The 25,133-nt window shown below is 46.7% G+C and overlaps 1 protein-coding gene across 3 annotated transcripts in view; it reads left to right on the top strand.

Moving 5' to 3' along the window:
• The window catches only part of LOC135899464 (uncharacterized), a 146,686-nt gene that overhangs the window by 56,996 nt on the left and 64,557 nt on the right, over nt 1-25,133 (top strand). For all 3 annotated transcript variants that reach the window (XM_065428732.2, XM_065428733.2, XM_065428734.2), the window contains 3 exons: nt 4,212-4,304; nt 5,733-5,973; nt 7,500-7,656. In XM_065428732.2, coding sequence (XP_065284804.1) covers nt 4,212-4,304; nt 5,733-5,973; nt 7,500-7,656 — 491 coding nt within the window. The remainder of the gene's footprint in view (nt 1-4,211; nt 4,305-5,732; nt 5,974-7,499; nt 7,657-25,133) is intronic.

Below are 25,133 nucleotides of genomic sequence, written 5' to 3'. Positions count from 1 at the left end.
GCGAATAATGACATAATTGGGAGGAGCACGCTCAACATCAAATATTTCACGAGAAAGCCATGTTTTGGTAACCCCCACTATATCAGGATCATGTTCCAGTAGAAGACATTCGAGAGCTTCTATTTTGTTCAGAACGCTTCTCGTGTTAACATTTAAGATGGCTAGCGCTTTAGTTTTACGTGCTGACAAGTTTGGCGAGTTTGCGGCCTTAGTGGTACCTCGTCCTTCCTTTTTTGAAGAGGGACTTTATCACTCTTTTCTTCGTCAGAAGAAGGCTCGATTTTTAATGAACAGTTATTCAAATGCTAGCGATACTTTATCGTTCTTCTCGCGGTTTTATTTGGCGCTATTCCACAGCTTCCTTGTAATGTCTCTGATTCTAGGTAAAAAATCTTCTCCGATTGAGAAGGTGGTGTTTTTCAGTTTATAACCTTCTTTAAGTATGGATGATTTCTGCCTGAAATCTAACACCTTGAAAATTACTGGCCTATTCTTGTTCCGTTCTGCTCTTCCTAGACGATGTATGCGTTCGATAGTGACCGGATTGAAGCCGAGAGTGTCCTGAACAACAGTTTTTTTCACTGTCTGTTCAAGCATTTCATTCGTCTCTCCATCAATTTCTGGCAGGCCATAAATATTTAAATTCGATCTCCTACTGCGATTTTCTTCGTCTTCGGCTTTCCTTTCCAAACTTTCATAGGCGCACTTCATGTTGACAATTTCCTCTTCCCACAAGTCAACCTTCTCTTGCAGTCTTGTTAAGGCATCTAGTTCTTTATCTGTATCAGCAAGCCGCTTTTCATTGATGAGCTTAATATATGCAGCAATTTCCTTTAGCGAGCTTGCGATTTGTTCTAAGGTGGGTCCTGAATTCGTTTCTATGTCGCCACACAGGAGCAGTAATCTCCGCAAGAGCAGTTCGACATCTCATAGGACACCGAAGCACCGTGGGGATGGCAGCACAAGGAAAAAAAAACAAATGGAAAATTTTATATCACTAAAAGGTGCTAAGCGTTCTAAATTTCTTCCCTGGTTTTCTGTGGAACTGAAAACAGATTTAAAGCTTAAAGACTGGGAGGCACAGGGTAAGGAACAGTAACAGTGGCATATAGGTCTGAACATGCACAGGATTGAAATTTTACCAGCCCGATCATTCCATCTATACAGCACATGTGAAGGCTTCTGAAAATTCAAACTCTTTCTGGAGACACGTTCGTGAGCAGTCACACAACAACACCAAACAATATAGCTCTCCACTTAGCGGCGACAGCCAACCTGTTCCAGATGTCGCGGGCGCCTTCGCACTACGCTTCAGGTCTGGGTGCGGTGAAGGGCACAGTGGCGAAGTTAGCTCACCCTACCCTGGACTCAATTGTATCGCTTTCTGAGCAATTCGCTTTTAAGAGGATCAAACGCTTAAAACCGTCTTTTCTGTGTGGTGCTGATGACATTCCACCTGCTTTGACTAAATCATATGGGGCGTTGCTTGCCGCAGTGATTGCTTGTATTTTTAATTCTGCTTTAAAGACGAACACATTCCCAAAGGCATGGAAAACAGCTCGGGTCGTTCCCGTCTTTAAGTCAGGGGTAAAAATTGCTGCGAGTAAGCACACGCTTATTTCTCTCCTTTGCGCAGCACCTAAATTATTGGAGTGAACATTGCACTGAATAAATTCATCCTCCTTTAAAAATTATATCATTCCTTTGCAGCATGGATTCATATCTGGACGCTCCACAACTGCCGACGTCGTTAGCTTCAAGATGCGTGCCTCTCAAGCAGCGTATAATAAAGGACAGCTAGATGTCATTTATTTTTACCTAAGTAAGGCGTTTCATGTTGTATGCCACAAAATATTTCTTCAATAGTTGGCACGACTTGATCTGCACCACTATGTCACAACGCTGATAAGAAGCTACCTACTAGGCCGGTACTAGTACGTTAGCGTAAATGGTCAGTCGTCAGAACTTTATGCAGTCACAAGTGTAGTTCCTCAAGGGTCTGTCCTGGGCCTTCTTCTTTCCTCGCTGTTGATTGACGACGTTCCTGCGGTCATTCGAATCTCTTCAATTTTGTTATATGCTGATGACGCGAAACATTTCAAAGTGTTAAAAATAATAATTATTGCGCCGCTCTTCGAAGGACATTGCCAATTTTGCGTCATACCACGCTGGAAACAAGCTGGTCATACGCGCATCAAAAACAGAAATTGTAAGCTCCACGGGAAAGACTAACAGGACCTATTTCCAGATAGCCTTAAAAACATTCTCCTCCCAAGAGATTAGGGAACGAAGAAATTTCCAGCGTACTTCGATGGCTCTCCTGGTTTCTCACTCCACACTCAACAGACGAGCCAGAATGCACTTCGAACGTTCGGTATGGTATGTCAGGTGACTAGAGATTTTAAACAATCTGGGCAATCTATAACTTTATATAAGAGCGTGTGTCTTGCAGTTCTTGAGTACGCCTCCGTCGTTTGGGGTGGCACTTCTAGGTAAAATTGATAACTTCTCGAAAGTGTGCCTAATATTTCACATCTGTAATTAAACATCGATTGTGTCAAATCTCATCCATCTCTATAGAGCTAACGCGCGCTCTCACGTTACCTACCCTCACCTATAGACGGAACAAATTGGACGTTCTTCTTCTCCACAAATTATTACATGGGGAAATCTGCTGCTCGCACTTGCTTTCTAATGTGCACTTTTACAATCCTGAGAAAAGCACGAAATAACATGGCCCCACTAAGCCTTCCGATTTTTGTGACCCTCAATCTACTGTGCAAGCAACATATAACGCCCATTCACATTGCCTGGATATCCTCATACCTAATTTTAATACTTTTCTGAAAGTAGTTGCAGAGGAATCTCATTAACTGGGCAACAACTCTCCATATCTGCTGTGTCTTCCACCATTATGTTATCCTTTCTTGTTTCTCCACTTTTGCTTTGTATTCTTCTCGTGTAGGCATTTTAAACTCTGTTATAATTTTTACTCACGAAATTATTGATGTTTTGTATGTGCGCGCGTGCATGTGTATGGACTTGCGAGATTTTGCTGAGCATTGGTTTTGCCGAGTGCGCCAGCACCAAGACCCTCGAGGTTGTTCCTGGGCACTTTAATAAACAACTTTGTTTATTATTATTAATATTGCTATTCTTTAGTCCACATCACTGTAACCTTATTTCAGCTCTCCAATCAGTTGAAAATCATGCTACACGGTTCATTGTTTCAATGTACTCACGATACTCTAGTATATATCCTCTAAAGATTCAGTTGCAACTGCATTTTCTCACTTTCCGTCGCCGTATTTCATGCCTCTTCCTTTATCACAAGTTCCATTTTTGACCCCAAGACAGCCAGCTCATCCAACCAGTGCGTCGAACACCACGCACAGGCAATCCTAGCAGCGTCATCCCGCATCGTGCTCGCACTACTACGTTCCAGAAGTCATTTTTTCTGCACAAAGCTCGCGAATGAAATGACTTTCCTTGCAGCCGTGCGTTTATCCCTGATTCTGTTGATTACAGGACCGCCATCGAAGAAGCGATGTACTCTTCATAATATAACTCAATAATCATTGTTATCCACCATTCATGCACCCACCCCTCATGTAACGTTCCATCTGGGGACCCTTGAGGTTCCATTCAAATCAAAAACAAACAAAAACAAATTAATAATATTGTTATTATTATTACTATTCGATTTCCCTCTTAGACGAAGAATTCCAGCATGCTATTTCCGCTCATTCAGTGACTGTCATAATTTCATTCCGCTTCATTGCTGTCAATAATGAGCACGTGATTACACCATTCTTAGTTCATGTTCGAAATTTTATTCACCATTCAAGTTATTGCCTATTTATGTACCTCCATTCATCAAAACGCCTTTGTAATATGTCCACCACGCCAGGCTTCATCCTCTCAGTGTTGTCTTTTAACCCCATAGCTTAACGAAGACTGGCCACATTTCTCTCTACATCTGGTTGCATATCATGTCATTCCAACAAGACATCTGTAATTGTGTCCAGTATTATTGCAGGCTATCTTTTGGCATAACATCGCTCTGTTCGAATATCTGCCATATCACTTTAAAAAGAACAGTAACGCCCCCCGAAGTGTCGCAGAGCAGTACGTATCTCTTTCTTCCTTTTTACATAGTTGCCGATTGTTGTCAGATTCCATGCCTAACCTCCGCTGTTGTACGCTCACAGACTCGTTGTCGGCGTCCGATCAAGACGTTACCGGCGGCGAAGACAGCCAGAAGCACAGCGGCCAATGGAAGCTTAAGGCCGCTACAAGAAAAGGTACGCTTGCTTGGTCACAATCATCGACTTCCTTGGATATACAGCTACTCCGGGCGTCCATTCAGTGGCATAAAGTCACTCAGGATCGCTTAGGAATGAAAGAAACTAGGAGGGAGATTCACTTGACAGTCTTGGAGGCTGCACGCGGTGACAAATAAAAAATTCAGTACAAGCTTCGTCATAGAGCGTCAAGAGGCAGAGTGCAGTACACAGTCTCAAGAGCTTATATATTTTAACAATACTCTATTTAGGTCCCATTTGCATATTCATATAAGGCGACCCAACGTTAACGGGGCGCAAGAAAAGTGATATTAATAATACGACTCTGAGAATTTTATGGAGCATTTTAGTGCGGCATACTGATACACTCAGTGATACAAAGCTGCAAATCTAAAGGTTAACATACATTTATAAGCAGTGCTATACATGTTTTATTGAAACACTATGCGCGATTGTTGGCAATGATTCAAGAATGCCTACAGGGAAAATGTTTGCAGGAGATTAGGTCATGATGGGGGCATAAACAAGGGTGTTTGTATAAATGCTGGTAAAATGTTAATAGTCTACAACCACGCTTCAAATCGAAGTCAGTGGCCAATTGTTGAAAGAATAGTACTAGGTCGTCTAAACAAAATGCTATTAAGTTGACACTAGGATGTTTAAAGAAAATGTGCGAACAAGTTTCGACTTAAGAATGTTAATAGGAGATCTAAAGGAAATTGTTTCTAGGCCGTTGGTAGGAAGTGGACATGAATCCTCTTAACATATTATAAAAAAACAGTTGGTCGCAAATTCTTGCTAGCATATTGCCAGGGAGACTTAAGGAAGCCTAAAGAGCGTTGGAAGGATTTAAATTGACTGCTGGTAGGTTGTAGGAAAAGTAGTGTAAAGAGGGTAACAAAATGGTGCTCCACTATAATAAAATGCTCCGCATCCTATTTGAAGAAGCTAGAAGAAGATTGGCCATCTTGGGCTCCTTGACGCCCCTCCACTGCCCGGTACGCGAGTGTGTCTGCCCTTCGCCACAATGGCAAACCGCCGGCCGCCGCCGCCGCCGCCGCCGCCGCCGCCACGTTTTACTGCCGCGACATGGTGCTGAGCAATGTAACGCGACTGAGCTACTCTATCGGCAAAGAGTATTACCTGTTCATGGCGGTTGGCTTGGGAATATTTTAGAAAACTACAGTAGTTGCTTAGCGTGTAGCCAGCTGCGTCAAATATCTGCAATGCTCTTTATCCGTGGTCGTGCGCCGGGTAAACCAAGTCGACGCTCGACCCAAAGACTTTTACAGCAGCGGAAAGCGCGACGTTCTGGTTGACACTTTTAACCGCATTTGATGGGCTGCGTATGACATTGTCATCCATGGCAGCCTCCTAAGCCTCGTTCTGAAGCAACTATTTCGGTCTCTTCCTGCGCACTGTATATAGAGGCCACCGAGCGACCGAGTGCGCAGACACCGCCGTTCACGCTGACATGCACACTGGGCTCTGAGACAACGCACAGCGTGGTGATTCCCGAGGATGGTCTTTGCAGCTACATCTTTCTGGATTGGCTGCCTGTCGACGAGCCCTCCGACCTGGGCTACCCTTTTCCACCTAACGTGAGGCGATTCCTTGTGAACGCGGCGAACTACAAGAGCACCGAATTCGGTGTCGCTTTCGATAGCGAGTAAGTGCTCCGTTACGGATCTGATAGGCTGGGCGGCCCGTCCACATACCTTCCCTGTTTCCCTCCCGGCCAATGACCTCCTTCACCGGATTATCAGCGTTATCAAGGCATTGCTGGGCATAACACGCGCCCATTTTGTCAGACATTTCTTGAATGATGTGCCAGTAGGGAGTCTTAGTCGAATGCATAATGCTTGCGTTAGCGTTAACGTGCGACGCAACGTTAAGGCTAAGAAAGGCTCCACTGCGCGACACAAGTTAGTCTTTTCGAAAAGCGGAGCGGAGCAAAATGCTAACACAAACATAGACGGCGCCATCTTGATGTAAAAATACAGAGTACTGTCAAGCCAAATTCATACGAAATGTCGAGTTTATCCAATGCGGAACCCACAAGTGTCTCGCTAATGGTGAATTCGGACGTTCGCACGAATTCGCACCGGGGCACCTCGGTGCGAACACGACTAGATGAAACGGCGCATCGGGGCGCCCTGGTGCGCATCGGTGCGATTTGCCGAATTCGAAATGAGTGAAATACTGGCTTTGTTGCCGTCTCGCTGCGGTTTCAGCCAACGTGAACAAACTTCAGCAAATACTCTCGTTTAGCCTACTGCGCCGCTAACTGAGAACGTATCTCGAAAACAACGCCCATTTATCAGCATCATCACACAAATCTAAAGCATGAAGAAGCATTAGGGAGGACTTATTAGGCCGAAAAGGGCAGGCCGATGGCTCGGTACATCGGAAGCGAGCAGCTCAAAGGAACGTCATGTTGCCCTACGTAAGGCTCCTCTTGCGTGCGTTAGCGTTGAATGCAAAATCTCGCAAACAGCGTAAGTTTGTAAGAGCTCCAGCACCACCCACGCAGAGCGCATGCGCAGTGTGAAGCTCGCAACGCAAACGCTAACTCGCTAACTCTTTGCGTTAGCCGCAATACGCTCTACTGAAACTGTCTGATGTGCTAGTCTTGTGACACTTGTCCAAGTTGTGCGCTCGATGGGAACGTTGCTGTGTATTTCTGAATATACGCAAACGAGGGTTCATTATCTGGTGTCCAGCGATACATGTGGAAATAGCGGACGCGAATTCAAGGAAGTATACGTAATATTTTACCAACCAAGAACCTTATTCAATGCCAGCATTTTGATCTGATCAGTGATTTTCTTTCCCCGCACATGTTCGCCCATTAAAATGTTAGAAAGTTAGATTACAGTTCTGGCAGTCTTTGGTTCCTCCACTGTCCGTGCATTGTAACGGTGTCTTGCTAGATGAGCATAATAAACTTGCACCCTCTCCTAAGTGGGAGCCTAAATAAAAGCTCCTGAAAGACATGCACGATATATATACTCGACTCCAAACCTCAGTCGCGTCCTTCCTATACCAGACTTCGTCTGCCATGAATTTCGTTTTGTTAGTCGCCTGTTTTTTTTCATTTTTCTAGGGGGGGGGGGGGGGGGTATCGTGCCTCATTAGACATCTTTAGGCATTTTGAGGCCTCTAACAGACAGCATGTGTTTGGCTCATTTTCAGCTCTTGGGTCAAGATGAAGCAAGTAGTAGATGATGTCTCTTCAAAGTACCACTTTCAAAGGTTATATAACAACAGAGTCACTCACTTTGGTTACATCAACACAAACACCCACCTGTTCAACGCCTCCATAATGACTGAGTTGTTGAAGATACTGCAGGTAAGTGTGATCATTTATGCACATCAGGGCCCATAGTCACAAAACGCTCTTATGCTAGGCAGAATTGTTCATAAGCGAATGTTTCACCTAATCTTGACACCGGGCATATCATTATTGAAGGCAGCCGGTGACTAGCAAAGAGCACTCACGAAGAAAACAAATTCTGAATTTGGACCGAGAGGCTTTGTGACATCTGCCTCAAGTACTGCAAGCTAACATCTTTATCAAAACATAATGAAGCACACTTATCAATACGTGGTTGGCCTGCTAGAACAGTTCGTAGAAAAGGCGTCGGTCAATCCTGACAGTGACCGTGCGGTTAGCTAAAGGAGCCAGCCATTGGCAAACAGTTTTTTACGAACGGAAACTACCGAAGTTTTCCCACATAGCCCGTACTTTAAAAAATTCTTACGTAAGAGACCATTTCCGTGACTTTTCCTATTGGCCGGTTACAGAACGGCCTATATTCGCGAATGCGATTGGTGTCATAGTCAGATGATACCAGCAGCAATGATCCACTGCGGACAGCGCCTACATAACAGCCATCGATTTCACAAAATTTCAAAGCGAAGCTGCTAGCATCTGGTTGACTGGGATATTTCGTGTGCGCGAGCGCGGTGCTCACAGGACAATGTGTGACGATTCCATGGACAGTGAAAAGAAGCGGGAAGCGCACAGTGTGGTGCTCCTCTAAGAGGCAACACTTTGCATCATTAGGGCAGGCAGGCAGGCAGGCAGGCAATGAACTTTATTTAGGTCCTGAGGAGGGACTTCGAAACCACCTTACAAGAGAGGATCCGCTGTGGGCCGCGCCCACGTCGGGACGGCCAGGCCGTGCCTGACGGCCTCGCCGAGGGCCCTCTGGACGGCCCGTAGCTGAGCAGCGAGGTTGGAGCGCTTGAGCGCCTCCTCCCACTGCTCTTCTGTGGTGAGATGATTGGGGTTTCGTAACGAGGGACACCGTCAAAGCATGTGTTCTCAAGTGCAGAAGGCATCTCCGCAATCCGGACAATCGAACTCGAACGAGTACTTGCTTCCCTGGCTAGGCTGCTTTAGGACCCGGTCTGCAGCATGTGAAGTGTGGAAGACTGAGGCCTGGAGAGCTTGGCGGGGGGGGGGGGGATAATATACCCTCTGTTGAGCTGATAGTGCTTTGTAATCTCATTGAACGTATGAAGAGAGTATGAAGCGGACGGAGCGCTCCACAATCCGTCCGCGTCCAAGCCCACGGGCGGCGTTTCTCCGACGCGGTGTGTGAGTTCGAGCGCATGGGCGTGCGCCAGCTCGTTGGTGTTGGGAACGACGAGGGAGACCAAAGCCACAAGTAGGCCGGGAACCAAGTGATGACGTATAGGGCGACGCCCCTGCCGCAGAGCAGGGTGGCTACCTCCCTCGAGACCGAACCCGTGGCGAAGACCCTGACCGCCGATTGAGAATCCCTGTAGACCTGCTGTCTGCTCTCGTCCCGGGGTCATCAGAGGAGATCATCACTTGACGGAGACGTCAGCGCGTGTCGTCAGGCTTGGCGTAATTGCGTCATCACATTACTCCATTAGGCGATATCGTCACGTGACGATGCCGATATGTTCGTATATTTGAATTACAGTGCGAAGCGATCACGTCTGCAGCTTGTAAGTCACACTTCGCGAATTTTGTGGCGCAATGTGCGCTGAGCCATTAACTTCTTTAAATAATGCACTTGCGCTCGGCGGAAGGCCTAGGCGAAAGAGCCTGTATGCTGCACTTCCGCATATGTGCATACGCGTGTGACGTAGTACGTGACAAACAGTGGAGATCATATCTGTCCTTAGTCGTAAGCGCTCTGCCCGTTGCGTATGTGGCGACCATAATCGATATTATGGCAAACTCTGTCCAAGAACAGTACCTCCACCTAGTGGCCGCTGCCACTCAGGCAGGTCCGGCATTTTGTAGCGATGCCTCTTCCGATTCTATGCATTTTCAGGCTTTTCGCGCTTGGCCAGTGGTCAGAGCCACGGTCTGCCCACATTATCAACGAGATCAGGTGGCCGTGTATGGTGGATGATAAGAATAGCGTAGAATAAGGCATAAGGCATCGCTAGAAAATAGCGGCCCAGGCTTCAAACAGCAGCTGTAAAAGGGCTTTGTCTTTGATATTCTGCATAGAAGAGAAACCTTTTCTCTCATATCCGAATTAAAATGCGACGCTGTCGTGCCTGCAGCATGTGTAGGTCGTACTTTAGGTATAATTTGACATAACTAACTTTAAAAAATTTAGTTGGTTCAATAGCACACTTACGCTTGGCGTAGGGCCTAGAGGAATGAGGATGTATGCTGAACTTCCGCACACGTGCGTGCGGGCCTGAAATGCGTCGCTTTTGCTGGTGCTCATCTGAAGTTGCCTAACGTCGGCAACAGCTTCGCGTTACATCCACTTTCCCAGGGTGGAAAGGAGGCGGATTTTTTTTTGTTCGTAAGTGTTCATCAGTCTCCGATTCATATTAGTAGTTTTAGCCTACGAAGTGAACTCCAAGAGAGAGGTTGGGGTTGGGCTAGTTAGAGAAAGGTATTAGAGCGCAGCTCTCAATGGCCCGTTCCTGCGAAGAGCGTCGGCGGCGTCGGCGTAGCCTAGCGATCGAGTGCCGCGAAGAATGAAAGCGAACGCGGCGTGCCGCGTTGGAATAAAGAAAGGCCATAGCAAACAGAGGATGAGGAAAGGGCTGGAGGAGGGTGCAGCGAAACCACCACGCGCAAAGCAGAGGAGGAGCTGAGGGAGGCGATCTGCGCATGCGCTGAGATGCAGGCGTCCAGGGCATCTACAGCCGCGTGGGCGATCTCATCTGTACTTCCGAGAGTGGCAGACTGCATGAGGTGGGGAGGGTTACGGTGGTCCTCGGTGGTGGGGGTGAAAAACTTTTATTGATGAGAAGGCCAAAAGTAAAAACTAATCAAAAAGCAGCGTTGTGGGCGGCCTTCAGGCTGCCGGTTGTGGCGTCCAGGCCATGCCCAGTCGCGACGTCCTCCGCCCAGCTTACCAGCCGGAGTTGGATATCCGGCTCGGTGCTGTACAAAGCAGACTCCCACTGCTGTGGATTGGTTAGGCGCCAAGAGGTAGGTGGCAAGTGTGCCGGGCAGGAGAATAGGACGTGAGCGTAATTGGTGCGGGAGCCACCACATAAGCGGAAAGCCGGCGAGTGCGTCTCGGGGTGGAAGAGGGCAAGACGTGCGGGAGTAAGATAGGTATGGGCCTGAAGGTGGCCCCATAAGTGTTGGTGGTGCTGGGAAAGGGGGTGGTGCAGAGGGGGGAAGGTGAAACGAGAGGGGCAATAGTGTAACGTGATATCGCGGTACGTGAGGAGTGCGTCACGTGTATCCATTCCCGGCGGGGGCGGCCTTGCTCGGTCATTCGAATCTCGACCAGGATGGGCTGCGTGAGCGGGCACCCAGGTGATTTGGATGGGGCAAGAGGGAACGGTATCGGAACACAAGATTCCGACGGCAGTGTGTGCCACCCGTCCAACCGTGTAGTTGTAGACCGCAGGTTTGGAGTCGCTGAAGGTGTACTTCGCGTAGGTTTGCGTGATGGCAAGGGCATTAGCTGCCTCCTCGGCCTCGACAGAGGTAGAAGTGCAGACTGAGGCAGTGAGAGTGGGTCGGAGAGAATTGTCAGTGACGGCAAGGTCATGTGCTGGGTAGCCGCAGTACGGGGCAGCATCTACGTAAGCCACGGCGACCTCCCGTTCGTACTGATGCCAGAGCGCGGAGGTTCGCGCTGCTCTACGGGAGGGGTGGTGTTCTGGATGCATATTTTTAGGGAGGGAAATAACGGTGAGGAGGGTGGAGACATGGCAAGGGATGGGCAGTGATGTGGGAAGAGGAATAAGAGGGGAGTGGTTAAGAGGGGAGAGAAGCGCGCGTCGCGAGCGCGTGGCGGGAGAGACGGAGCAGCTGCGCCGTGCGATGGGCCTCCGTCAGCTCCGTAAGGGAGTTGAGGACGCCCATCGACAGTAACCGAGCCGTCGACGTAGATGTTGGAATGGACAGGGCTGACTTATGCGCCTGGCGAATGAAGCTGTTGACTTTGTCTTCCTCAATACGAGAATATACGGAAGAGAATAAATGAAGCGGCTGAAAACAAAGGCCTGGACAAGGCGGCGGAGGTCGTGTTCGCGCATGCTCTGGTGATGGTTTGCAATGCGGCGTATGAAGCGGACAGTGTGGGGCACAGTGTTTGTGAGTCGAGTGATGAGGGTGGTGTGCTTGCCATCGGACTGAATAAAGAGTCTGAGGATGCGGAGGGTAGAGACGAGAGGAATAGGCATGCCGTCAAGGTAGACGGTGAGTGGGGAAGGCGACAGGGGGGTCATCCGCCCAGGCCGAAGGAGCAAAAGCTCCGATTTGTTTGGGGAGCAGCTTAACCAGATGGCCCAGGCGTGAGTCACTACCTCGTCCACACCTGCCTGTAGAGTGGTCTCCATGGCGCCATGATTGCCGGTGGTCACCCAGAGGGTGATGTCATCGGTGTAGAAAGCATGAGACAGAGCTGGGATAGCGCGTAGAGCACGTGCCAGCGGGAAGAGGATGGTGTTGAACAGAAGAGGGGACAAGACAGAGCCTTGGGGTATACCCTTCCAAAGCTGAAGGAAGGGGACGAAAGTGGGCCGTGTGAAATTTTGGCTGCGCCGTGGAACGAGGAACGCGGTGAGGTAAGCATGCACACGGGGTCCGACATGGAGGGAGGCGAGAGCGTCCAGGATGGCGGTGTGATGTACATTGTCGAATGCTTTGGTAAGGTCCAGCGCCGGTATAGCTCGAGTGCGTTTGTGGTGGGAGAGGTGTAGGACATCCTCGGAAAGTTGGAGCATGACATGCTGGGTGGACAGCTGGGGACGAAAACCGAACATGGAATCCGGATATAAGTCATGATCATCCAGAGAAATCTGGAGGGGGGCGAGGATAACATGCTCGAACAGCTTGCCGAGACAGGAGGTGAGGAAGATGTGGTGGAGTTGTTCGAAGGCAATAGGTTTGCCGGGTTTGGGGATGAATGAGACACGTGCATGGGTCCAGGAGGATGGAAGAGTGCCAGCCTGCCAATGTGTATTGAGGATGTTCCTCTGGGTGGGCAGCGCAACCCGGACGAAGGACGCACACCCACAGGAACATGTTCAATCACCAACTCGCCCAGCTTGCCGTCTTAATTCAGTGTATTGAGGAGGTCAGTAAGGGCTTCGAGGGGGGTATCTACACACTAAACATTTTAACACCCTTAAGGGTGTAAATCAGTTTGTCGCCAGACGAACACCCTAAGGGTGCTGTTGTCTACACCCTACAGTAGGGGTGCCACTATAGCACCCTAAAGGAAGGGTGTCCAGCAAAATAAATTTAGGATGTAAGGGTGCTCGTCCAAATTAACACCCATCTGTGTGGGTGTTGGAAGGGTGTACACCCTTTTATTTCTAGCGTGTATGGAAGGCAGATTCGGCAGTACACGCCTTCAATTACTACTATGTACAGCGATCCACGCGCAACTATTGTGTGTGCCAGAAGGTTCAAGTTCGGCTACCAAACGCACTGTCGAACAGCCGGCCTTGAAGCTTCAATGGGCATACACACCTATACGTGTGGATCACATTAAATATTAGTAATTCATGGTGTATATTGGAAAACCTGTCTTCGCTGCACAAATACAACCTAGCAAACTTGACACTTTTGAGCATGTATATCAACACCAGGGTTATCACGATTTCCATATCCAAATAACATGCAACACAGACTGGTAAGATATATGCTGCATTTTCAAGAAAACGCAAATATATTTATTGCATGCTGCAATACAGAGTACAACATATACATAAATCACATGAAATATAAACATGCACAATCACCAAACACATCGGTAAGTACAAGAACATGTACATTCCCCACAAAGGTACCTAAAATATATGTATTGATCAAATCTGTTATTAGAGAAGAAACTATGTATAGCGGCACTGAAAGAGCCTGGGTTGATTCGCAGTGTTTTGGGCCACATAAAGGAATAAATTTTTAGCATTAGGCTCCAGTGAACGAAAATTCAAGTTTTGATGCCTTAAAAAAAGGCATATTGCAAAGGTAAATTAGGGAAGCAGTTGAAATGCAGAGCAAACGCACAAGAAAGACACGTGTTATTTTGTACACTAATGTAATCGCAAAGCATTATGAAAAGTTTGGAAAGTCGATGTAAAGCATAACTGGCCAACATTTTTCAGACTGAAACAATACTTTCCAAGCATAGACATGCTTTAAGTGAGGTTTATGCCAGAAGCCTTATTGCTAATTTTCTATTTCCAACAAGATTACTTGAGCACAAAAAATACGTATAATTTTTTAGTGCCTACATAGTTTGTCCTCTTTTGTGAAACGAGAGTTCTCTGGGCTAAAGGTGCTGTGTAGCGGTTTTTCTAACTACAATACCAGTTTCTATAAATTTTTGTTTTGCAACTCTAAGGCACTGGTACATATACAATAAGTAGTTTGAAAATAGGTTCTTTTCTTACTATAAATCAAAAGAGTGCATATTCCACATCTACTAGTGTCTGGGTGCAAAGTGCAGTAGGAGGCCTGATAAAAACAAAGCACTGTTGATTAAACGATTTTGCCGAGCACAAAATGTGGACAGTGTTTTAAAATACATAGTAAATTTCTAAATTATTTGCACTTACATTCAGTAATTCAAGATTAAGGCATGCTATAGCATGTGAGCATGCAAATTAGCAAATATGGTTTAATAAATTAGCCATACTCTGGTTACTAAAAGAACACAGGCATAGGCAGTCATGCAAAAGTTCAAGTTAAATATCACACTGTTAATATTTTTCAGCAAATGGTCGTATCAAACATTATAATTATACTGAACAAGGGTAGTTTCTTGGGAAAGTTTGCAATTAATGAGATAAAATTACGTACAGCTTGAATGACAAGAACTGCGAGAGATGACAGACTGCACTGACTTCCAACAATATTTAATTATGTTGCCACATCATGTGTATTTGTACAAAAGCAGGCATGCACAGAATATGAGTCACAAGGGGTGTCTAACAGCAAGTGACTGTACTGAGAACATCGTCCTTTGAAAAAAATAAACATTAGAATTGCTATCTGTTGAGATACAAGACTTCACTAGGGGTCAGCACGATAGAGGGGTCACTAACGCACACACTAACCAGTTTTCTAGTGAAATCTGCTTCTATAGTTTCCTGGATGACCTGTGTCTCGCTAAAGCTTCCGTACCTTCAAAGAGGGGCACGCAGCCGCAGTCCCAGCAATGGATGCCGAAGTGGCCTTGAACAGTGTTATGGACGTTGTTATCGTGCTCTCCTAAATGATTGTTTAGGCGCCTGCCTGTCTGTCCAACAAAGTCAAATGAGATATTGTAAAGCTTTGCCTCCTTAACAGCCTCAATAAATCTTGCTCACACGAGATGCAACATAGCGTTGCTGCACAGGCTGATTGCCTTTCTTGGGTTAGCTACTCTTTGGCCTTAATTTCAGCCATAGCGGAACAGCTTCTGAAGTGCACAAAACATGATGAGCGCGCTCGGTCAAGGAACCAGCCGGTTGAAAGACACAGGTTTGCAGTGCTACCGTATGTTCATGATGTCTCCCATAGGCTAAAAAAGATTAGGTAACCTGCAGAAATCACAGTCCTTTTCTCAGCCCCGGAAAAGCTGGCAAGGCTCTGTAAGTGTGTAAACGCGCCTGAATCACGTCAGAGTTGTTGCTCTGCCGGGCACAGAAAACGTTTTGCGATGTGTGCAACGAATGTGGTTTCCCAAATTCCCATTTTGAGGCAGTAAATATATTGGACAGATAGGCAGGCGCCTAAATGATCGTTAAGAGATCACTATAACAACGTCAATAACACTGTTCAAGGCGACTTGGTCATTCATTGCCAGGACTGCGGCTGCATGCCCCTCTTTAAGATATGGAAGTTTTAGCGAGAAACAGCTCACCCGGTAAATTATTCAAGCTGATTTCACCAGAAAACTGGGTAGTGTGTGTGTTAGTGCCCCCTCTATCACGCTGACCCCTAGTGAAATTTTGTTTCTAAACAGATAGAAATTGTGATGTTTTTTTTTTCAAGTGACCATGTTCTTTTTACAATCACTTGCTGTTAGAACACCCCTTGTGACTGGCTTTCATTTTCTGCGCATGACCCCTCTGTGTATACACACACGATGTGGCAACGCAATAAAATATTGTTGAAAGTCAGTGGAGTGTGTCTCTCGCAGTCCTTGTCCTTCACGCTGTACGTCATTTTTTATACTGAACAGCCAATATTGATTCAAAATTAGAAAAATATAGTACACATCTGAGCTGCAAAAATGCAAGTGATGCAGCAAATGGCCTTTAGCTTTCCAAAAGAAAAAGAAATGTTCACGGTTAACCACGAGTTGCAGGGACTCCATTCTCTGAGCATCTTGACCAATAAATGCAGCGCATGGCTTCTGGAATCTTGCATCCTGCATTAACAAAATAAGAAGAGAATCATGAGAATTCAGTCCGTGCAATTACACACGTACCTTGCGGAAAATTTGATAATTAATGTGACTGGGCAGAATGCACCGCTCAGGCAACTGGGCAAGACAAGTGAAAGGTAGGAGAAGTTTCTATTTTGCAAATCAAGGAATTGCATGTTACTGTGAATGCTAAACCACTATGACATTGTGAACACAAGGCACATACAGCAGCAAAAACATAAATTTACAGTAGCCTTTTCACCACAGAAAATAAGAGTGAATAAAGTTTAAAGACTACCAATGACATCTCTCAACAACAGACATTTATCCAAGAGTGTGTAAGTGACCTTAATACAAAATTGACATTATGAAATCTGCAATATATCTGCATTACACTTTATAAGTACTGCAGGTGAGAAGCTTACGGGATATGGCACATTAAGAGTGAAATGCACAAGGCATTAAAAAATGACTGTTTTTACACAACATTATTACACTAGGAGACAAAGAGAACTGTTTTACAGAGAGTGCATACAAAACGAAAATGAGGGAATCCCCACTGGCATTCTCATTTGCCCTGAAATACATGCATCCAGCCCAACAATATCCAACTCTACAATGCAGTTTACTAGACACTTTCTGCATCCTAAAATTTATCGTGTATTTCTTATTTACTAATTTAGTAAGAATGGGCATTTCGGCATACTTTCCTCGAAAATTTAGCATGTGTGATCAACTATTTTTCTTAGAGCACGCCCCCTTCTTTCAATGGGTTAGCTTGGCAATGCACTGACAAGTAGTATTCCCTTATTTAAACTTATGATCCTTCCTCATGCTCCCACTTCATGCTCTAAACTGTGATGCCACTCCGATGCAGTTTAGGTTAATCTGTGACTATTTACATGGTCCTTCTTTCTGTAGCCTCTCAACTAGAGCCTGAAATTTCTTGTCTCCTAGAACAATCGTTTTTCTTGCCCAAAACATATTGCATGGTTACCCCTCATGGGGGGGGTGTACTGTATATGAGTTTTCACATATTCAATGAACCTCAGAGACACAACCATTTCTCATCTTGTGTTGATACTACCCGCATGAGTCACAATGGTTGTAAATTGGCTACCTGCCCTCTCTCGCTTAAAAGTACATTTTGCATGTGGAAAATAACCACAAGCATCACATTTCATTGAATGAGTGCTCCTGTGCATGTTTTTTTTCCGTCCTGTAATGGCTAAGTTCAACATGGTCAAGTTGTTTGAAAACTGTCTAGCCTCAACCAGTACTTTGTGTAGTTTCAAAATTATGATACATTCATTTTTCAAAACTTGTCCCAAATTAAGCACGAGACATTTTCATGATGGAAATGAGGTAAGGTTGTGCTCAGAGACTATGATAGGCCTGCTATATCCTGCAAAACTATGTGAAATGAAATATGCTTGCAATTTTCGTGAGCAGCTAGCTCAGTACAATTAGGCACATTACCTGCGGAAACGTTTTTTTAACGCACCCGAGAGGTCCCGGTTTCTTGTAATTTCTTCAAATCCCTTGCAGTCTAGATTGCAATCTGGTGCATTTTGATTTTGATATTGTATTCAAAATAAAAACAGCTGAAATTTTAAGGTTTTGATAATTATATGGCAATAAATTAAAGGTAGAAGAGTGTAATGCAATGAGCAAATAACAAGCTCATTGCAGAGAGTAAACAAATATTCCTTTCCTGCAAATAAATTGGTAGCAGGAAGGTCATACGAAATTAGCAGTGAATGCACAATAAAGAATATGATGCTCAATGCCCCGGCATTCTGTGAATATTCTTGCACAAAGAAAATCCTCATTATGAAAGACCATCAAGAAAATTCAAATGTATACTTTGGATCAGCAGTCATACCTGCAGTATGCACTGTACCATCGGCAATATTTACAACCACACACAACTGCACATCATATCAAGCTTAGGCGGCCAAGGAGCCTGAGTTTTAAATTATAACTTGACTTATTATATTACACTACACAACTATATCTACTTACAATGTTGTCTTCTCAACCGCTTTCAAGAAGACATTAACCATCTGTCTGAAGGCGAACGCAAGTGGCTTGCTCTTGATGGGGGGCGCCTAGGCTGGGCATTGTGAAATTGCTGCTACCATCTGCATGACCTGCGAGAAACGACGCTCTAAGTACAAGATAAACAAATGCTATTAGAGCAAAAGACAAGATCATTGGCAATGAGCCTCGTTTTGGTTTGAACGAGAAAGGCCAAGAATATGGACTTTGTGCTGCTTACTGAAGAAGAAGCAAGCCTCCTTCCAGATGTTGCAGTCATGCATTAAGATTGTCACACAGCTGCATGCTTGTATGCTCATATGCTGCTGTCGCCAGTACGCCAGTATGCTTTGAAGTTTATTATTTCAAGTTAAATTGATTATTGTGTTTTCTTGCCAATTCTTGGCGAACAAACCAGCAATGAAGTAGCACATAGTAGTACGCATACTCCCTTTTGAGGAGCGAATTCACACACACGCACGCATGCATGGGCGCGCACACACACACGCACACATATGCCTCTACCACATGAGCAGCTTCCTACGCTTGACACACATACATTTTTTTATCCTGTGTCACTCCTACTGCTAAGGCATAAAATATCCTTTGAGTTACCAACCCCAAACTCTTCAACCTACACCTCCAGCTTAAACACTTTCTCGAGAGCCAGGACAAGCCTTCTAGCTTCCCCAGTGCTCCTAACTGTAGTTACGAATTTCAATAGGGCTATACGCGACCGCTCTCGAAGGGCATGCAAACTACCCGGAGACCTAAAGCTTGTATATGATACCTCTAAAGCACAACACTTCAAGTTTTCAAAATTCATTAAAGCTCCTGAAGACAATTGCTATATACGTAGAACGTCTCGAATAACCTGCCGCTAACAATTTCAGCGGTTGTCTGCATCAAAAGAAATGTGGGCTAATGAGAAATCCACGTCTTTAAGATCGGAACTAGTGTAATGGCGAAACACACTACCAGATTTCTTAATCATTTATTTATGCACTGGATGTAATGTTCCTTTCACAATAACAATAAAGGATATCGATTCATCGGGGCATGGGAGGAAAAAGTACGAAGCGTATACCTGGCGCCTTCCCAGTGGTGCTCCCGAGAAACGGCGCCTCATACAGCAGTTGTCCAGAGTGGCTTGAAACCAAACTCGGCTTTCAGGCGGGAATACTCGCTGCACCAAATCGGAAGTTTTATTGCGAGTAAAACTACCGGCCTCATGCAATACATACGCACGCACACAAAACGCACTCACGCGCACACACAAGTATACGCACTCTCAAAGCGCAGACACAAAAGCGCGCACATTGATGCACACAAACAAGCACACATACATGCATGCAGGCAGACACGCTAACACGTGCACGCACACACAGCGACCCACAGGCAACACGCTAACAAAACACGTACGCACTAGACACGCGCAAACACGCCGGCCCATACAAACCGGCATGTACTGTACGCGCGCGCGCGCGCGCACGCACGCACACACACACACACACACACACTCACACAGCGAGCCGAGCGCACGCACACACACACAAAGCGAGCTGAGCTGAGCGCACACACGCACGCACGCACGCACACACAAATCGAGGCGAGCGCGAGCACGCGCACACGCGCAGACAAAGCGAGCCGAAAAAATGCTGAAGGCGTCCGGCAAGCAGCAACAGCAGCACGCGACCGCATCAGGGAGAACCAATACCGCACCGGTTCTTTCGAAAGGTGGCAAAGCCAATCGTCCCTTTTCTACGCGACGCAAAAGTGGTCGACCACATTTAACTGAAGTGCGAACGACCGTATTACAAGCAGCCGCGCTGAACGCACAAGTGAATCACATCAATGAACGCTCAAGCGCTGAGAAACAAAGGGTAACTATGCAGGCGCACCACGCCTGATGTAATTTGGCCAGTGCCTCCTCTGATTTGACAAACATTATATTCACACGGGACGCGATCGAGGTAGTTCACTTGCCCTAGTAGGAGTGCAGCTGCTCTTGCTCTTACATTAGCGAATTATGAATTATGCTACGAGATCACAGTGAGATATTTCTAAAGCGAACAAAACAAATACCAAATAAACGGGCACTTGCCTGAAAATTTCCGTCATGCCAGTACTACCGACCGGGCACGTTGCAACTTCTCGTTTCAGCCTTCGTGGATCCATCTTCCAGTGCGTACGAACGCTTCGCTTTGAAGTGGGGCACGAGTAATACACAAAGCAAGAGCCACATCTTTTTCTACCCCGCGCGCAAAACTAATCCCACGTTTAAAATTATTTCGCACAGCACGCGACGCGAACGCACGCGAAAACGAGCATGATGGCGCAGCTTCCGCCTTCCCGTCCTGCCGCGCGCCGAAGTGATGGTACAGCGTCGGCCGTCACTTCCGGTCGCTTCTCATTGGGCATGGGGTGGCCGCGCAAATTGAACGTTTATTCGTGGTTTATTCTGACAGGTTTGCTTGCTCGCATGGCCGCCTGTTCGCTGCTGCTTCGTTGTGGTCTCTAACTAGAGCGGTGAGGCGGGTAGTTGCTACTACGTTTCGTGCCGAGCATATTATTTTGGGATGGGGGCGCAGTCTGTGCTGCATCACTGAGGGTACAGTACACAAATTGGGACCGTGAGCGAGACGATCGGCGCTCTTCTGCTGGTGCGATTAGATTATTTGCTGCGTCCGAACGAAGCAACTTTGCGAGGTCCCAGCGTAGTTTCAGCGATAAAGACGCTCACATCTTGGTCGTGCGACAGTGACGCGTAAACTTTCATGAGGATACTGAAGACTGCGTTTGCAAGTGCGTATGCTCTGGATAAGAAATTACAGCTTTGACGACACCAGCCCTTAATATATAGGCTCAGCCTTACAAACTGTTTTTGAGGATGCACTTAGAAAGCAGATCAGTAGCTTAGTAAACCTCTGAATGAATTAGGCAAGGTACGTGGAAATTCGGGTTTGATAACTTCCAACGTGATCTCGCCTCTATAAGTCTTCTTTACGGATTCACCATGCAAATTGTACGTTGATGCCATTGTACAGCAGAGGCTCGTCTTACAGCACGTCCCTGTTTGTTCAGAAATGTATCCAAACAGCTTCTTCCATTTCACCGCTTTTTGTTGGGCTATTAAGGGCACCGAAATATTAGTGCAGAATTGCGCAAGTTGCTCTCGTGTTTTCGCTCTGCTACTGCAGTTTTTCTAGAAGTGTTTAATTGCATGTTAATATTCCTGTGAGCACGAAAAATAATGATAATGGAATTGTAAGTGAAAGGGCGTTCTTTTTCTGGATGATACATTTTTGGAGTGGCCATCATGCCAGTAACATCAGAATCCTTGAAGAAATATCGACAGTCACTTAGGAATGCGAAAACTTAATCCCTTCACGCATCTACACCTGCGATAGTCACGTGACCATGATACGTTAGTTCATACATTGTCACGTGTTCTTCACAATTCTACCTTAATCTCCCGTAATCCACCGTGCTATAGTTTGTACGAACCTTAATGCAATTTATTCCACCCTTATTCACATTATTTCACATTATTTACCCATATTTGCTCATGATTAAAGTTGTTGTATTTACTACCTTCTGTATCACTACTGACGTCATACAAGACGGTGATGACTTCACATTTTATTTATTTATTATACATACATTCAAGGCCTAGTAGGCACAACAGAAAGGAGTGGTGAAAATATGCAATAATTGCAATGCAACGCAAGAATATAAAATCAAACTATAAGATAGTTTGAACTGCGACCTTGAATTAGTGGTGTCACAAATTGAGACTGTGGAGGCGGGAAGGCGGTTGCATTCAGTGGCTGTTCTTGGCAAAAAGGAAGAATGGCACATCAATTTTGTGTTGATGGTCGATGCGAGACGAGAACTTGGTGAGGTGAAAAGATTTTCTTTACGAGAAGGGTTAAATTAGCATATTCTATGAAAAAGACAGAGACGAAAGTATTTGCGACGTAACCAAAGGTCAGGTTCACCTAGTGTTCTTTTCATGGACGTGACGCTAGAATGAAGTGAATAATTTGAGAGAATAAAACGGGCGGCGCGATTCTGAATTCTCTCTGAATGCTTTCAAGGGAAATGACAAGATTGGCGTGAGCAGGGTCCCGTATGGATTGTTGTTGCGGAGAACGCCACCTTTCCTACCTGAAAGGCCATGAAACGCTTTCGCATTAAAAATTCAGTACATACACACATTGCTCAATGCGTGGACGTGTACACGTTACTCAGATTTATGCATCAATACGTTCAACACCCTTCAGGCGTCGATTTAACACCCTTCTACGAGCAAAGTCATACCTTATGTGTGGTATACACCCTTCTGATATGGTGCTTTGGCCGAAAAGGGTGCTAAAGGGTGTGAGCGTGGGTGTAAATGACGAAAGCACCCCTATTAACACCCATAAGGGTGTAAAAATGTTTAGTGTGTAGGTTGCGGAGTGTCTTGTTAGCGATGCGGTCCGCCTTAGGGGCCAACGCGGTGCGGAGAGGGAGTAGCGCCGCACGAACCTCGCCCACGGAGACGTCCGCCTCAAGATTAGGGTTTGGGGAGCCGCAGTAGGTGGGAAGCGGAGTAGGGAGGTCGGTGCAGAGGTAGTGGTCCCGGAGGGCGGCCAGTAGTCAGTAACGGTGAGTGGGAAGGAATGAAGGAGATGGGAGATATCTTTGCGCTGGGAAGCTGAGCGTGTGTAGGGTCTGGCAGTACCCTGAGAGGCGACCACGTGTGGCGGAGGCCCAGGTTGACTGCCATGTGGTCGCACGTCAGGCCCCACTGTTGTCTAAGGAGAGAGGCGCAGTGCTCCTCCATGTCCAACGTGAGTCGGGTCAAATGGAGGCACAGGTGGCGATTGTATGTCTGAGCCTGCCGCCGGTGATGGACAGTGTGATAGGCCTCCCAAAGGTGCAGCAGATGGCTGTCTGCCGTAGTGGAGTGTGGTGCTGTAGGGAATGTGGATGTGGCAGTGCAGACGTCCACCAAAAGGGCCTCGGTACAGGCAGAGAGATCGGTGATAGGAGCTGAGGAGGAAGTAGAGAGACGAGTGGAGCGGAAGTGGTCCCAGTCGACTATCTGGGTCAGACGAGTAGATGTGCGAGCAAGGGAGGGCAGTGGGAACGTTGCGCATATAGCGTAGTAATCGCTACCGAGGAAGACTCCTGTATGAGACCAGGGCGGAGTGGCGACATTTTTGGCGAGGGTAAGGTCCGGATTCGTGTCTCGTTCAACACTGGATCCGATCCTGGTGGGGCAAGCGAAGTCATTAAGGACCGAAAGGCACTCGTTGTGGATGAAAGTCCAAAGTGAGTGGTCTTTGCGAGTGTTCTGGGGGTAGCCCCAGCTGGTATGTGGAGCATTGAAGTCGCCAAGAATGACCAGGGCGTTGCGGCCAGCGCAGGAGAGCGCTCTGCGGAGGACGAGGAGGAGAGGAGCTGAAGGGGATTTGGGAGGACTGTACACATTGAGAACAAAGAGGCTTGTCTCAGTGCGACGGCAAGAAAGGATTTCAAAGAGGGGATGCGCACAGTCCGATACGTCCAACTGGTGCTGCACGGCAGCAAGGTTGCGCTGCAGCGGCGTCTGCTGCTGAGGTCTATGCCAGGGGTACCAGCGTGTGCAACAGGGATCACTGCTCCTGCAAAGGCTGATGGCAAATGGTTACGAGGATGGCTCGATGTGACGCTCCCTGGATGTTGTCGCCACTGACCCTGGTGGCACGACTTCGCCGCGACGTATGGCCGCTCTCGTGGCTGGTGGAACGAAAACATGAGAAGAACAGCGTAGTGCCGCGAAGGACGGGCTGTACGGCGATGATGGCTACTATATAGTGCTAGAGTAGTGCTCGTCATATGTATGGAAACAAATAGCTGCACGAAGCGAGGTTCGTCTATGGCGGCTGCTATGCATTGCGCCTACGCATCAGCCACGCGCTACCTCTCGCGATCACCCGACTAGCGAGGCAGACGCCCCACACTTCGCTCCGTTTTGAATGTACCGCACGAGACAGGTTTAACACGCCAGTCAATATTACGCGAAATGAAAACACGCATAAAGCTGCGCTGTCGCATTAGAAAGTATGGTAATCGCCGGTGACTTTTTTTTAAAACAGAAAAAAAGAGCGCGAAGTCATTCCCCCTTTCTTGTGTCTTCTTGTTTCTCGGGCCTTGAGACGGTATAATCCAGATTCCGGTCGCTTGAATTTATTTATTTATTATCATCCACAATTACGGAGCTTCGGTGGCTGACCCTTTGAAAATACATATACCTGTAGAAACTCGACATGCAAAGCTTCGTAGTGAGACGCTAGCCTGTGCTAGGGCCCATTTGTGGATGACATCGCCGTCTTCGATCAGTGTTTGTGACGTATTTCTTTAGCTCTGTGCATGCCTACATCAGGCAATGCAAACTCTGGGTAACTTTATTTGCTCTCGTGCTCACACATAACATTTCAATTGTGGCGGAAATTGCGAGCGCTCATGGTGGCTGTCGAAGTCACTTTCACAATGTGACGACGTCATCTGTCACAGCGCAACCTGCCTAAGCCGTGGCGTTGAGCACATGTGACCCCGTCATAGCCCTTTCAGTAGGGGTCGCATCCGGAAGATCGTCTCGGTGCCGCGTATTTAGCCAGCGTCGTTAATCTTGCGTGCGTTGGAGTAGAAATGGGTTTTGTCCAAATCCACGTCTCGGCGATGACTCATTCTGTTTACCAAAAGATAACCTCCAATTATACGCGTCTCGTAACTGCATAGGCCGGAAGCAAGTGTGTAGCCAGAAATGCATCATTGGATCCCTGGTTTGGAGACAACATATTCCTAGGGTGAGTACGGGCATTGGGAACAAGTGTCTCTTCTCACGAGCCAATGCGCTCGCTGCCTACCATGGTTGCAAATGTGTCTTGGCAACCGCACATCACCGTCATTAGTGTACTTCATTAAG

This window comes from Dermacentor albipictus, chromosome 6 (assembly GCF_038994185.2).
Source record: "Dermacentor albipictus isolate Rhodes 1998 colony chromosome 6, USDA_Dalb.pri_finalv2, whole genome shotgun sequence".
NCBI lineage: Eukaryota > Metazoa > Arthropoda > Arachnida > Ixodida > Ixodidae > Dermacentor > Dermacentor albipictus.
The sequence above is the reverse complement of the archived record's forward strand: the minus strand, read 5'-3'. Positions and strand labels throughout refer to the sequence as shown.